Source organism: Lepisma saccharinum, chromosome 26 (genome assembly GCF_977018435.1).
Source record: "Lepisma saccharinum chromosome 26, izLepSacc3.1, whole genome shotgun sequence".
In the NCBI taxonomy this organism is placed as follows: domain Eukaryota; kingdom Metazoa; phylum Arthropoda; class Insecta; order Zygentoma; family Lepismatidae; genus Lepisma; species Lepisma saccharinum.
Genome location: NC_139254.1, coordinates 17220589 through 17237052, shown reverse-complemented (window position 1 = coordinate 17237052; position 16464 = coordinate 17220589). Strand labels below are relative to the sequence as shown.

The 16464-nt window shown below is 36.0% G+C and overlaps 1 protein-coding gene across 3 annotated transcripts in view; it reads right to left on the bottom strand.

Moving 5' to 3' along the window:
- Positions 1 to 2778: 2778 nt before the first annotated feature.
- The window catches only part of LOC145979401 (DNA ligase 4-like), a 68082-nt gene continuing 54396 nt past the window's right edge, over positions 2779 to 16464 (bottom strand). For all 3 annotated transcript variants that reach the window (XM_083112270.1, XM_083112271.1, XM_083112269.1), the window contains 5 exons: positions 14094 to 14211; positions 12336 to 12604; positions 10240 to 10359; positions 5232 to 5356; positions 2779 to 3213 (listed from right to left, as the gene is read on the bottom strand). In XM_083112270.1, coding sequence (XP_082968396.1) covers positions 3066 to 3213; positions 5232 to 5356; positions 10240 to 10359; positions 12336 to 12604; positions 14094 to 14211 — 780 coding nt within the window. In that variant the 3' untranslated portion in view covers positions 2779 to 3065. The remainder of the gene's footprint in view (positions 3214 to 5231; positions 5357 to 10239; positions 10360 to 12335; positions 12605 to 14093; positions 14212 to 16464) is intronic.

The window sequence follows — 16464 nt, the reverse complement described above, 5'->3', positions numbered from 1 at the left end:
GTTTGCATATCGTCTTCGTCCAACAGTGCTTCCAATTCGGCGTCTTGGAATTTTATCGGCTGGCCCGGGCGATCTTTGTCTTTCAAGTCGAAATCACCACTTTTGAATCGTCAAAACCAACGCACAAGGATACGACGGCTTTCACTCGCGTTTTTCTTTTGATTGAACAAGAAAAGCAGGACATGCTCCTTATTTGGTTTGAAGGTCAACATGTTTCCCACACAAACCCAATATCACGATCACTTGCACTCTGTTGCACATCCACTGTGTTTTGACAGGTACTGTCCTGGCAACACACTGACGTAACAGTTGAGACTGAGACTGTGCACCAACCCTTGCTTCCCGCGCCATCCAGCGACGAAATTAAGTATTATTAACCGGCACACCTGGTACAAGATATATGTTTAATCACAAAATCCAATTTTCCTCACAATGCTGTTGCAAATAATGAAAATTATGCAATAATTTCCAGGATATGCAGACTCAACAAAGTAAGCAGTGGCAACTGTGTTGTTAATTCGCTGAGCTCGTTATTTAATGCCAGACATGATTCTACGTCCCAGTTCTGACATGCAGATCACAAAGTTTTTTAAGCTGCAGGGACACAAATATATTTTTTTTATTGGATTTGTGTTTTGATCGGATCTGGCAATAAGTGTTTAAAATATTATACACTACACACTATCGCCATATTACTTACATTTGTATTTGACTAACCTGATATGCATAGTCTGGGTCCAGCACTCCCTGAAGCTACCCTTTGGATTGGCCCTTACCACTACCCTACCTAGACTCTGATAGGGCAAAATAGAAGAATAGGGGAAAAGGTGTGTACAAAATTCTAAAATAAAAAAAAAGAGAACTACATTGAATGCGAGTGTTGTGTTTACAGAGACTGTTAGGGAATTACTAGCAATATTACCTTCAGCTAATGGCTACTACAGTCGAACCCTGATTTTACATTTTCCCACTTTATTCATTGAATCTTGATGGTCACATCACAAAATGTAAAATTTTCCTCGATTTTACATTTTCGCACGTTTCAAGTTCCTTCAGCTTGAAAAACGTAAAATCGAGGTTCCACTGTATTTCTCAGTTTCATACTTTCAGATTTGTTTCTTATACCCTTTAGTAGGGACTCAACTTTATGGTGAATAAAAATTGACAAAAGCAGTAAAAAAAAGCTACATCAGTAATGTAAACAGTTTTGAAGTATACGTACGCTTATTCAATTGTGCATGTAGATAGTTTTGATAAATTTAATTATGCAAAGAAGTATGTTTTGGAGCACGCATTCATCTTATCGAAACATGATTCCTATAAAATTTGCACAAAACTAAGAAAACTGTCCAACATAGAGTAAAACCTCATTAATCCGGTCTAATCGGAGGGGGATAAGTTGACCGGATTAGCTGCAATAACTTAAAAGAACAGTGCATTAAAACTCCGTTTATAGCAACAAAACACGTTTATTATGGTGTATTTACAGGGCATAGACCTAAATACACTATACAGTACAGTAAAATGTAAAGCAATACTGTGGAGGACTATGACGAATGTGATTGTTGACTTCTAGCCACATTTAAAACCTTGCATTGTTTTTTTTTCCTTTCTTGCCTTTTGCCTGTCTGGATTAAGCGAAGTCTGGCTTATCGGGGTCCGGATTAACGAAGTTTTACTGTAGTTTCATTTTATGCCTTTTCCCATTCAAAATTTTGAGGAACCTCCTGGCACCACTCGAGGTAGCGAGAAGCAGGGGGGATTTTCAAAATGCACTAGTCAATTCACCCTGCGTGTTTTCATGTGATGTGTAAGATTTTTACAATTTCTTCATTTGTATTTCCAATCACAAATTGGTAATGCAAACTAAAATGCTGTAAATTTCCTTGTCTTTTTCTAATTTGGTAATATTTGGAAAAAAGGATGTTCAGTTTGCAAAGAAAGAATAAGAATTTTGCAATATTTTGCACATCAAATTCATGCATATTCATTACTGGAGATTTGCAGAAACTTAAAAATTACATTGTTTTTTGTTTTTTTTAATTTTCCATTCTCGCTCATGGCGAAGATTCAAGATTCATTAAACAAAAGCTTTTTGTATAAATTAGGGAAATTAATTTTAATAATATGTGATTAGTACAGGCATGCATATTTTGTTTTTGATAAAAACGAGAAACTTGAAATAACACATGTAATATTAATTTTTCATGTTTCTGAACGGTGTGAGATTAATTTTTTTAACCCTGTTTTTCACAAAATGAAGCAAAAATGAACTTCAAAATGCAAAACAGACTCTTCAACACAAAATTTAGTTTATTATTTACTGATGTGACACTTTCTGAAGTTTGAATTATCCTGTGAGTTATGTGATTCACAAAAAATTGATTAATTCTGTTGTAAATATTTGAGAAGTAAAAATGGACCCCTTTATACAGGAATAAAGTTAATACTTTGGTAACTACATAAATGTGTTATTAGAAGGGATATGTTTATTCTGTGCAATAAGTACAGCATTTAAATCAAATTTAGGATTATATTCACAATTTTAAAAGCAAAATGTCATTGTATATACCACTTTTGATCAGTTTTTTCAGCGCTATAACTCCAAATTTTTATTTTATTTACCACTTTTGAACCCAAAATTGGCTGTTTTTGTAACAAAATTTTGCTTTTTAATTTGCCAAGAATAGGTGACTCTAGAGATTAGCATTTCTCCTCTGCTTTATGTTATTTCATAACATAAGATGTTTTTTACTGTCAGAAAACCATAAAGTACAAAATATTCAATTTATTTCACACACAGTACATCAGTAGCAATAACAAATGTTTCAATATTAACAAACTCAATATTTGCTTTCATACACAAAAAATAATACTAAAAATTTAACATGAGATCATTCAAATGATTTAGAACACACTACTACTTCTAAAAAATTATAAATATATGCACATGACAAGTATACTATAACAAATTTTCACTGGCCCATCATTTGCGTAACTGTTGGTTAAATGAAAAGATGGTTTATCACAGGTGCAGTTTCAACTTCAATGTCACATAACAAAAATTAGTCAGGAGGACAAGGCTGAAATAAGACCTCTTCCAGTCTTTTACACTGAGTTGCACTCTCTTCTATCCATTTTTCTGTTACCACATGAAACTTCTTGCGTCTCTTCTTATTCGTGTCATGTAATTGTGGCCATCTTGCCAAACAGCTGCAAAAATTCAACAAAAAAACTAATCTTTGCAATTTTCCACGGGATTACAGTAGTATTTCTATCAAAAATATATTTATATATCTTGTTGCAGAAATTTTGCTGTTTCCCCTGCTGAAAGCTCAAAATGATTTCAGTAAATAAATGTGTTTTGAAATGAATCTGAAATTTTAGCCGATACCTAGGGGCATGCATATTTAGTTTTTGGCGAAAAAACGAAATTTGAAAAAACACATTGTAGTGTTAATTTTTCATGTTTTTGAAAGGTGTGAGATGCATTTTGTGACTATGTTTTGTCACAAAATAATGCGAAATGAACTGCAAAAAGCGAAATTAACTCTTAAACATGAAATTTAGGGTTTATTCACCGATGCAGCACCTTCCGAGGTCTGAATTATCCTGAGTTATGCAATTCCCGGAAAATTGATTAATTCTGCTGTTAATATTGGAGAAGCAAAAATTGACTCCTTTACACAGAAATAAACTTAATACTCTGATAACTACATAAATGTGCTATTAGAAGTGAAATGTTAATTCTGTGGAATAAGTGTAGTTTTTAAATCAAATTTAGGATTATATTCACAATTTTAGAAACAAAATGTCTTTTTATATACCATTTTTCATCCAAATTTTTACCGCCATAACACCGATATTTTATTTTATTTACCGCTTTTGAACCCGAAATTGCTCACTTTTTGTACCGAAATTTTGCTTTTTTATTTACCAAAAATATGTGCCTCTACCGATACCGAAAAATAACCTGTAGCACAACAGCCCATTGAGGGCCTGGGACTACTCACCGACTACCAACCTAACTTCCACCTGATCCTACTCACTCACTCACCCGAGGTGGAGATCATTCAACCAGTTACGGGGTGACGTGTGGTCAGCACGACGAATCCCCAGGCGTTGTTGTAGGTTTTCTTGACCGGGTTACGCTACTCATTCGTAGCTACCGACTGCTTCACAAAGGTGGGTGGCCACCAGTCCCATACACAGGCCGAAATCTCAGGAGAAAAGTTGTTAAGCTTTCCCCAGGAGACTCGAAGCTGCACACGTCTAGTAGCTGGAGCCCAAAGCCTGATGCCTTAGGCCACATGGCTACGGTGCGGGACACGAATACGAATACAAAATTTACCGATACAAATATTCTTCCAATCTGATATAAAATCTCAATAGTTCATTGACCTCATTAATAAATGTTTATTACCAAATGAACGAAGCTTTTGCAATGCAAAAGAAGCTGCACTTTTTGACATTTACTTTAAAACAAAGAAGGAATGGAGATTATATGTTCATATCCATAAAATTATAACAAAATGGCACAATATTGGACTAAATTGTAAGATATATTGGATCAGTAAAATTATGATACGATAGAGCACCGATTAACCTGTTTCATCCTTAAAATATATATATTGTTTTCCATAGTTTCACTTTGCTATTAATGCTGTCAGAAGCCTACTGAACACAAATCCGTTTTCTACTGTTTTTCAGTAGATGGGCAGAAACAGCCCATTGGGAGCCAATACCTTGCCAATGCCATGGGGCTTACATTTGGTTATTCATGACACATGGCCAAGGCATATGCTGTTTTCTGACACTGAGACACAAGTCCAGTACTACTGCTTTCAGGTAGTTACCCAATACACGAAGCTGGGTCAACAATGAAATTTTGGTGCTCTGGCAGTCAAACCTGAGACCACTCGCACTTACGATTAGGCTATGCGAGATTTGGAAATACCTGATGAAAATAGTATTTGCACAGCTTGAACAGCAATGACAATCATGGCAAACTTGCAAGTAATAACTGACCCAATATAATGTCTTATGCATGCACATAAAAAGATACATTTTCTCAATCAAATAGGTAGCTAAAAATATACAGTGGAGCCTCCATAATATATTTTTCAGTGCTACAAGGTGAAAAACTTAAATGCGGGAAAATATACACTCCAAAAATATAAAATTGGAGCCCCCACTGTATATTCTAATGAAAAATTAACCAAGACACCTACTTTGAATGCAGAATGACGTGGGTAACATCATCATCTAAGGATTGCAACACACGGCCACCCAAAAACTGAAATTGCAGTTCAACAATATCTAGCCTTTCATTGATTTCAGATGTACAGCTGCCCAACTGAAAAAAAAAAAAAAAAAAAAAAAAAAAAGTAATCTTAATACAGGAAAACCTCGTTAATACGAAGTTCAAGGGACCAAAAAATGTCAACTTCGTATTAAACGACTTCGAGTTATCCAAACTTTTCAAGATGGCGCCTGTTTTCAGGTGTAAATAAAGTAGAGTATAAATTACCCCCACAAAGGATGTTTTATACTTGGTGGTAGCTCAGAAAATAAGCTTTATATGTACTACATAATAATATTGTACGTTTTAAAGAAAGTGTAATAAATGTTACACAAAATGAGAACACGGAGCTTAACGTGGACACAAAGATTCCAAGGAGACTGTGAACACAATTTATCCTGCCTAGTTATACAACCGGTTATGCACGGGATGCATGTTGTGGCAAAAAGTCTTTTTAAAAACGGTAGTTTCTTTTAACTGTGCAAAGTCGTTGGTCTTCCACGAAATTCTTACAATTTTAGTTCATAAGAAACCCGTTTGCACAGAGACCTACGGAAAGGAAAACAAGCTCGTTTATTGCAAGAAGTGAAACTCGGAAGAATCGTGACAGTAGTCACATTGGCGCGAGCAAGGGACGGGAGATAATCGGACAGAATGAATATTGGATTTTATGTGCGTTCACTAGATTAACTGGTAAGAGAAGATTCTCTTGGGAGAGAACATAACCTTTCCCTGGCACAAAACAAAACAAAACAAAAAAAATCGGGGCTGTACATTTTGTTCTGGTTCGGCTGTCTAAAACACATCGTAAAAAAAATCACGTCTTCTTTGCTTCAGTTAACTTCATATTCGCCCCCCCCCCCCTCCCCCTTTGCAGGGATCAGTTCAAACTCTTCCTCAACTTTCATTGTAATCCACTCTGAAAAGTAAACACACAACTTGCGATCTGTTTGCACCGAATGTGTATCCTAGGACACATTAAACAGTGCCGCACTCGATAATCACTGTGGTTTGGATCCCACTTTAAACTTTATATTTAGTCCCGCTTAGCTCATCAGCATAAAATGAACTAAAAACAAGCTTTACGAAACTTGCGTATTTTCAGATTAATCGACAATTTATTGTAGGTTTCAGGAGTATTCTGGAGGTCAAACACTCGCTCCGCCAAAACTTTTCCTCTCGTATTCCTACATTGAGCATTGCGGTTTCTTTTTTTTTTTTTTTTTTTTTTAACAGCAGCACGCTAATGGTTCTGAAGAAAAGTGGGGATTATATGGCTTTGCGAGATTCAAAACAATGACCCTTATTCCTTCGCACTGGATGAGTCATCGGCAAGGGAAAGCTTTCCAAACGCTAGACTAAACACTGGCGCCAGCTGCAGCGTAAACATAATGAGACTGGCTGGAACTTAGAGCAGCAGGTGGCAGAAGGGAAATCATCGGCATTTTAAAGATAATGCAGTTGTCGCTCTCTCTCTCTCTCTCTCTCTCAGTTGAGAGAGATCGAACTTTTATCAGCAGTGTGAAAAAAAAATGATCCTTGCATTGCGTTTTACCATGCGACAGACAACAATACGGGCAATATTTCCTATCCAGACAGCTGCATTCAAACAAGAAAGAGGGACCTGAATTCTGCAATTATCACATTACCATGCACACCAGTGGCGGATAATGACCTGTTGTAGGAGAAGGAAGGGGGTCACTTTTCTTTTACTTATTATTCGGTTTTTGTTCGTGTTGAAGAAGGTATTCAGAACTGTTTGCTTTTTTTTACACGCCAAAGGAAAGGAGCCGGTGTGCGCACACGAGCAAGAAAATCGTGGCCGAAACAATTAGAAACGCCCCCCCCCCCCCTTTTGCTGATAGAAAAAGGGAAGAAGTCACTCAGACAATAAAACACTGTTTTGGCAAATTTTATGACCGGCATAGTTGGGAAACATATGAAGCGGGAAACTGGAGTTGCAACATACGTAAGATCGACGTCAACTTTTGCGGGAAACCTAGATGACAACGCATTAAGCAGGTTGACGATCTTTAGTTGGCCTATGCGGCTTTGATTATCTGTAACAGTTTCCCTTTTTTTTATGAAATTCTACAGGGCACAAAGAACACACTTTTAATGAAAGTGGTTACCGGAAGTTGTCGGCTACCAGGCCAAAAGTTGCTCGCTCACGGGAAATTGCTGTATCTCGAGCTCGGAGCTAGACAGATGGGTGAGACTTCCAGGTGCCATGCGTCTTGTATTTTGGAACATTCGTGCGATCTTATCTCGCATTTCCCATCTAGCACCTGTGATTATTTCCAAGGTGGCGCATTCAGCGGGGAAAGAGCTTGACCTCCCATGCACATTGACAAAGAATGTCAATGTCCAGCGGGCATTTCGGACTGCTTCCCTCGAGTTTCAGCAGCTCTTAGGACAAGGAAACATGTCAAGGTCAAGTTAAAATAACGTCGAAGATCTCTCCACATTCGATCTTCTCTTGTCGACTTAGGCAGGTGTCTACTTCGAATTAAGCGAAACTGGTTTTGCGGAAGGGTCTTGTAAACAACTTCGTACTAAAAATTATCCGTATTTCGATTTATCCGTACTGAAATACATTATAAATCCTATCTTATCGGCTGGGGAATGGGAAGAACTTCGGATTAAAGGGTACTTCGTATTAACAAATATCGTATTAACGAGGTTTTCCTGTATACCTTAATTTCAATATTATAAAATTTTGAAATTTCCTATATTTTAGGAAGGCATAGGGTTGCTTCGTCAATGTCTGGTTAATCTTTTTCTTATTTATCTGACAGTTGGAAATAATCACCAGTCTTAACCAGCATTCGCTTTGTCCAAGTGAAAGTGACAGTTAACTAATTGAGAGGTCTAGTGAGAGAGGGAGCTATGCCACTTTGACAAGAAATGGAAATAAATTGAGTTTTCTAAAGCATTGCGTTGAGTCATAATTTGTATAACAAAGGGTAATTTTTTTCTGGACATATTGTTAGGTAAATTATTCAAAAGGAAAAATATGAATTTCAATATAAATACCATTTATTATGAACATGTATGGTATATTGTTGTAGTATACCCATGTGGAAAAATCAATCTAGCACATCAAATACTTTGAACAAGGCTTAAATACTTTTGCCTGAGTGTAAATCATGTTCATAGGGTTACATATGATGTACATAAAGACAACTTCATATGTATTCTGGAGGATCTTCACTGTCCATTGTTTCTGTGGATTTTAGTTTTTGGTAAACACCATGAAGAACTGGAGGAATATAAGGCATTATTGCCATGAGATCTTTTAACTTCATGGCTGATATTAAATCTAGCACAGTTTACTGCAACACAACCTCTGCCACTTTTATTGCAGACACCATCAGTAAATGGCATAGCTCCTTCTCTCACTCAGAATGCTGATGAGGATGTATTCAAGAACTCAGAAAATCTGCTGCAGAACAAGCGGGAGCTATACCACATGGTTGTAGTTCACATGATAGATGACAGATGATAGGAGAAGACTGAAAATGGCAAAAAATAAAATTTTCAAGATTTGTGGCATAGCTCCCTCTCTCACTAGACCCCTCAATTGTAACATCTAATCCTGGCAATGCTGAAGCATAAAAGTATTAGGAAGCAAAACAACCTTTCCAGTGAACATGCTTCGCAAACCAACATCTAAAAATACATATACATTATGCATTGTGAAGATAGAAAGAGATATAAAAAGGGGAGAGGAAGAGAGAGATAGAGAGTGGGGGAGAGAAATACACACACTGACAGTAAACCTTAACTGTTGGAGACTGGATATACACACACTTTTGCAACTATACATTACACTGAAATTCTAAGTCACATGACACATGATAGACCAACATACTTTTACACAAATTTAGAAACTGAATATCAAGTCATTTGTACTTGAATGGGTTTTCCATATTACACAAGTTCTGTTGCATGAATTAAAACATAATTTATACTTGTTATTATTTCTCTTGAAAAAAATGTTACAAATTCAATTTGCAAGATATTAACACAAGGTATTATATGAGGGTAAATCAAAAACCAAAGGCAATTTTGTGTTTTCGCAGGAATAAATGAAGACTGGGTGTGTCTGACGTCACCACGTGTATACTTGGGAGTGGTGTGGAGTATCCATCACTGCCCCATTCAGTCAAGTGTCGCGAAGCAAAAAGGTCACACGTATGGATGCACCATCAAGTAACAGTGCACCACAGTGCTTTCTGTGGTCGGAGGGAGTCAAACCAGCAGACATCCACCGTCAGCTGTTAGCATAGTATGGAGCAAGCACCATGACTCAAAGAGAAGTGTATCAGTGGGTGGACCACTTTAAAGCAGGATGCACACGTGTAACAGACGAAAGTCAAAGTGGATGCCCAAAAACATATCGCACAGAAGAAAACATTCAACGGGTGGATACCATTATCAGGGACGATCGAAGAATCACAATAGCACAAGTGGTGGAACTCTTGGACATCAGTTTCGGATCAGCATATGCAATAGTGCATGATGGATTACCACCCTTTGAAGGAGGTGCTGCATGGTCATCAGTTCAGGTCAGATGACGAGGTCTAGCAGGCGGTGCAGGCATGGCTTCGTGAGCAACCAAAAACCTTCTTTGTGGACAGAATACAGAAGCTGATAGCACGATACCAAAAGTGCATTTCCGTGCAGGGGGGTATATGTGGAAAAGTGATACGTGTAGTTCTTTTTCTTGTGTGGAAATAAAGATGATATGTGAAAATTGCTGTTACTTTTTGATTTACCCTCGTATTTACCCTACATTTTCTTCTCAACAAAAATAAATCAAAATCAACAACCGTTAAAATATTGACATTTATACAGTATTTTTGAACTTTGCAGGCTCCTGTTTATTAACACACACAAGTAGAATAAAAAACAAGAAAGGAATACATACATACCTCTTCATATTTATCAAAGTATGCCCTGCACAAACGGAAAATGCCATATGGACTTGGTCCTGAGAACAATTCTATGTCGAACTCTGCTATCTCATGTTGTAAGAGCTTCATCGTAGCTCCCTACAAAACATTTCAATTTCAAAATTAGAACACTAACCAGTCAATTCAACACAATAATCATCTTCGTCAGAACTTCAATGTCCCAGTGTGTGTGATAAATATGTATCTGTGTTCGCACAGTCATATTTTGATGATATTTTGCATTCAGGCACTCTGACATAAAGTTGTATAGAATGCAAAATAGTTATGGCTCAAGAACAGATTTCCGTGTGAGGCAAGCAAGTTAATAAAATATTAATTAATTCTTCATCAAAACTACATGGAAAAAATATAACAGACAACATCCAAAGACTAAGCGTAAAGTACTGGCAGAAACCTGAATGTTTTGTTTTAGACGAGAACATGAAATGCGATATTCTACAGTGAAATGTTCAAATTTCATATTTTGTGATGTTATAAGGCACATTTTCCTGCCATATTTTGTTAGAATATGGTGCAAAATAAATGTTGAAATGCAAAATAAACTCCTTAAACATGAAATGTTGTACAGTGGGACCTAGATTTTACATTTTTCAGAGGACCAAGCTGAGAATAAATAAAAAATAAAACTTAAAATGTGGGAAAACGTAAAATCGAGCTTCCACTGTATTTATTATCCAACCAATACTTTTCAGTCTGAATTATGCAAACTCTCAAAATTTGGGGTCAAGAAATGGACTACCGTACATAAGAATAAAATTATTCTATGTCAGTATAGTAAATACTAGGGATATAGTACAGACATAAAATTTACTGATACCGATAACAGATATTCTACTAATCCGATTTAAAATTCTAAATGGTCTTTGAAGAACCTGAATGGTTTACTGACCTCCTTAATAAATGTGCTTTCAGGTGATTGCAGTGCAAAAGAAGTTGTATACTTAGACATTTTCTTTTTTAAAAAGTAGGGAATGGAGATTATCTATGAAAATTAAACAAAATGGCAGAATTTTGCACTAAATTATAAATATTTATACGTATATCGGATCGATAGAATAATCGGTAATTTTACCGATACACAGATATGACTATATTGGTTGATACCGATAGAGTACCGATTAATCTGTCCCATCCCTCGTAAATACAATACGGTATTAGTCAGCTTAATTTAAATGCCTCAGAAATGTTATAATATGTATTCTGGAAAGAATCAATAAAATTTATTGTGTAATATCTGTTATGTAGGCATGGGTCTTCCAGCACGGAAGTGATGAGAAAGATTCTTGACGAAAATGTGCGGTCACTGGAAGCCTGGTGGGAAGTATTGAAAGGGAAGTGATTGAAAAAGGGTCAGATTAAGGAAACTGACATGAGGAGGTGTGTCGGATGGTGGGTAGCGAGATTCTGCATGCATGGGTGGATAAGTTCCATCTTTCCTTACCACAGCTGTACATTTTTATAACCATTAAATTACATATAGGGCACTATGTGAAAGAACTTTGTTTCTTCTGCTGAGTGAGTGAGAGTGTGTGTGAGTGAGTGTGTGTGTGAGAGAGTGTGTGTGTGTGTGTGAGAGTGTGTGAGTGTGAGAGAGTGTGTGTGTGTGTGTGAGAGAGAGAGTGAGTGAGAGTGAGTGTGTGAGAGAGTGAGAGTGAGTGTGTGAGAGAGTGAGAGTGAGTGTGTGAGAGTGAGTGTGTGAGAGAGTGAGAGTGTGTGTGAGAGTGAGAGAGAGTGAGTGACAGTGTGAGAGTGAGTGAGTGAGTGAGATTGAGTGAGTGTGAGAGTGTGTGAGTGAGTGTGTGTGTGAGTGAGTGTGTGTGAGTGAGTGAGTGTGTGTGAGTGAGTGTGTGAATGAGTGTGTGTGTGAGTGAGAGTGTGTGTGTGTGAGAGAGAGAGTGAGTGTGAGAGTGAGTGAGTGAGAGTGAGTGTGAGTGAATGAATGTGAGAGTGAGTGTGAGAGTGAGTGTGAGAAAGAAGCATCCTCCCCCTCCCCCCGTATCTTCCTTTCAAACTATCTCTATTTCTATTTCTCTCTATGCTGCCTTCATACTCACCTTTTCCATCTTCTTCAAGACTTCGCGAATACTTTCCGTTGTCGCAGGGATGGTGTAGCTGTCACCAAACTCATCGAACTTGGTGGCCAGTATATCTGTTGTCCTGTCCGAGGTGCTGATGAGATCCGAAGGTGCCCACGGCAAGAGGGAACACTCTGATATGCAGCGAAGGAACCACTTTGCATGTGCCACATCATATTTCCCAGATCGAGCTATATTCTTCACCCGTATGGTTTCGCTCGAAGCTACTACCACGTATGTATTACTTCCTGATGGAGAAACAGGAATGAATACAGTCTGTGGGCATCATATATATAATTTACAGAAGTGGTTAATACAAAGAAACAGTAAAATAAGAATGTATGAGTTTGGACAAATATAATGTAGAGATATGAAATTTACTGATCCAAAGAACTATTTTTCTACCAAACCGATATAAAATGTTCCTTCAAGAACATGATTCAGTCACCTCCTTAATTAAAATGTCATCAGGTGTCCTTGAGAAAAAACTGCATACTAACGACATTTTTTTAAAAAAAAAACTGGCATCGAGGTGGACTGATTTAAATCAGGTTCATTTAAATCGCGATTTAAATCAAGTGATTTAAAAAAAATCACAGATTTAGAAAAATCAACGATTTTAAATCAAGTGATTTAAAAAAATCACAGATTTAGAAAAATCAACGATTTTGATCACTTTTTTAAAGAAATAATTTATAGAATAATGTACATAAGGATTTTGTAGATATCGGAATCACTCTTGGTGAAAGTACATTAATCTCGAAATTATTGAATGGTGTTTATTAGGCTTTAAGAAAGGAAACAAAATATATGTACTGATGGTGTAAATCTCATACGAAAGGAAATGCAATGTAAACTATAAACATACGTTACCTTGATTTAAAATTCAATAAATTGTATAGGCAAAAATGGCAAACATATTGTGTAGAATAATAAACTAAAGACTAATCATATTAAACCATATATAGTGTCATTATCATTAAAAAAAATAAACATGGCAGCTGATATTTTTTAAACTATCATTTAAAAAATTGCCAAAATACAAAGACTATAAAAAATATTACAATTATATAGTAGATCCAGAATGTTTTATTTTCACTGAAAAGTTACTGAAATTAATATAGTTTCATTAACACATTCTACAAACATTTCCATAGTAGGTTCATATATACAGTATCAGAAACAGAAAAATGTATATTGTTCAAATATTTTACAGGCACATTTACCAGAAAAATATTTTTTATAAAAAAACATATCAATGTGTATGGTACCAAAAACCACACAAGCAATTTTAAGTGCATTTTTTAAAAAAATCAAAAATAATAAATTTGAATCAAAAAATGCTATTTAAATTTTAAAAATTATCAAAAATGATTTTTTAAAATAAAAATCATGATTTTTATTCACCCTGCAGGGCACACATATTACATGTTTATATCCATAAAAATACCAAATGGTAGAATTTTGCACAAATCTGCAGGATATGTATGGATATATGAGATCAGTAATATTACTGATAATTTTAATGATACCTATATAAGCTTTTAACAGTATAGTACTGATGAAACTGTCTCATACTTAACATTGAAAAATACTAAAAATAACATGTACTATTCATGTAAGTTTGTACTACAATGAAATTTGAAAAATGTGTAAAAATGTCTTTCAGCTATCTAAAACAAATAATAGCATTTAAAATCTTGAGAGGAGGAGGGGAGGGATGGCAATTTCTCATACCTGGATTCTGAACAATTGTCCCTCCATTTTGGGCAACTAGCTTTTCAAGGTCCTGTTTTGAATATTCTTCACACCCTGTTACAATGCAAAATTCCTTTCCAGCAAATATTGTTGAAGTCTGAAAAAAAGTGACCTTTCAATCAATATCTTCCAGCCAACTCTCCAAACAACGAAACACTGTTATAGTTAACTACTTCTTGCTTAATTTATGTAGGTAATAAGGTGACTATGGTTTTTGCCTTTGAAAAAAGTAACTAAGGCAGGTGCATTATATCCACTTATTATTATTGTTATTATTTTTATGACAAAATGGAGGAACTGTGCACTAAATGACAAGCTATTTCACTTAAAAACTGATAAGCCTATACCAGGTGTTTCTAAATTATCTGAGGGGTTACAAAAATTTATTGCAAGTAAAGTATTGTACTTATATTAATGAAGCCGGTTCAGAACAAACGAGGAACGCAAACAGTTAGGTTTGAAACCTACACATGTTCAATGTATGCACCATGGGTGACACGGCACGCATCAACACGATAGTCTATACCACACTCACGTCAACAGGGGCCTGTTGATAGTGTCTATCGCTGCGATGATACGCTCCCTTAGGGCTGCGATATCACGTGGCATCCGAGAGACGAATATCCTGTCTTTGATGAAACCCCACAAAATAGAAGTAACACGGTCTTGGGGACCAAAACATTGCACAAAACACTGTGAGTGATGTGGGTGATTTGAGTGTCACCTAGCGGCAGGGATATGAACTCTCAGCATAACAAAACATACCAACACAAACTGTTTGCATTCCTCAATTGTTCTGGACTGGTTTCATAAACGTAAATTCAATAGTTTTGCTACGTCTCCCAGCTAGGAGTATGAACACTCTTCTACACCCAGGGCTTGCTGGGTTTAATTAATAGTCTTAATATCGCATAATTAACGATTTATTGACAGCAATAGCTTTAACTAGCAACTCGTTAACAACACACGTTTAAAAGACACTTCCACGAAGATACTTACTTTACACAAGCCTTAAAAGGGGCCAATCTTTTAATTTAATTCCAGCTCTGCTATTTCCAACAGATTATAAGCAGTAAAATAATCACAATATTATCACAAAAGGACTTGCAATAACACAAACTTAGACTTACAATAAAGTCATCTTTCATATTTTTCTTTCATCACCCCAAAAAGCCAATCAAAATCTCACTCTTTTTTCATAGTTACCAACTTGCTTATTTTTGCGGAGTTGCCAACATATGTGATAACACTAGATATGACAATACAGGCCCTCCAATACGTGTGATACACTTACAGAATAACACTGATTCAAACGAACATGTACATAAATTAAACAAATAAACAATAAATCTTTTGCTAGGATGAAACTTGGGTCGCTGCAGTTTACTTGCACTAAATTTGTGTAACCTCTCAATTATTTATGAAACGCCTGGTATTGACCGATAGAGTATGGATCAATCACTCCCATCATTACAATTTAATTATTTCAATATATAAGCTGATAGGAATAGATCATAGACCCTGAATAAAACTATTGATGATTAAATTTTGAATCCATACGTTCCGATGTAGATAATTTTGTATTGGTACAGTGGAACCTCTATTTTACGTTTTTCAGGGGACGAAGCTGAAAAAACTTAAAGTGCAGGAAAATGTAAAATTGGGGAAAAATTTATACCATTTCGATCTATCGGAAACATGAATATTGAATGTATAATGCGGGAATATGTAAAAGCAGGGAACGTAAAACCGGGGTTCCACTGTACCTAACCAAGGTCTATTTACAATAACAGTTACACTAAAGTCCATTTGACTTCAGTTAGAAACAGAAAGCATTGTTCTCATTTTGCACTTTTTTTTACATTTTCCTAGCTTTTTTTGTTTTTAGGTTATTTTTCAATATTTTTTGCCATTTTTATTGCATTTTTTATCATTTTTTAAGTTCCTTTTTTCTTGTTCCCAGATGAATTTTAAATGCATTGGCTAGCATAACTTGCATATTTTAATTCACTAACATGGTCTTTTTAGCAAGTACGCCATTAATCGTAAATATGGTTAATGCAAGAGCACAATATTAGTTTTACCTGAAATCTTTAGCAATGGATTTTGTGGAATTAATTGTGGTAAATTTACATTTCTTCCAGCAAACTTAAAATACTTTGGGTGAAGCCTACTTTGAGTTTCCCTTCTTGGCCACTATTATCGCTTTAATCTGTGCTTTTAAAGTAAAATTGGTCACAACATAAGAAATATATTTACACTGATGGACACGAAACAAAGCTATATTTTCAGATGCTGACCGACTACTGTATTGTGCAAGGCCCACTCTGAAAGGAGGCACAGAAAAACC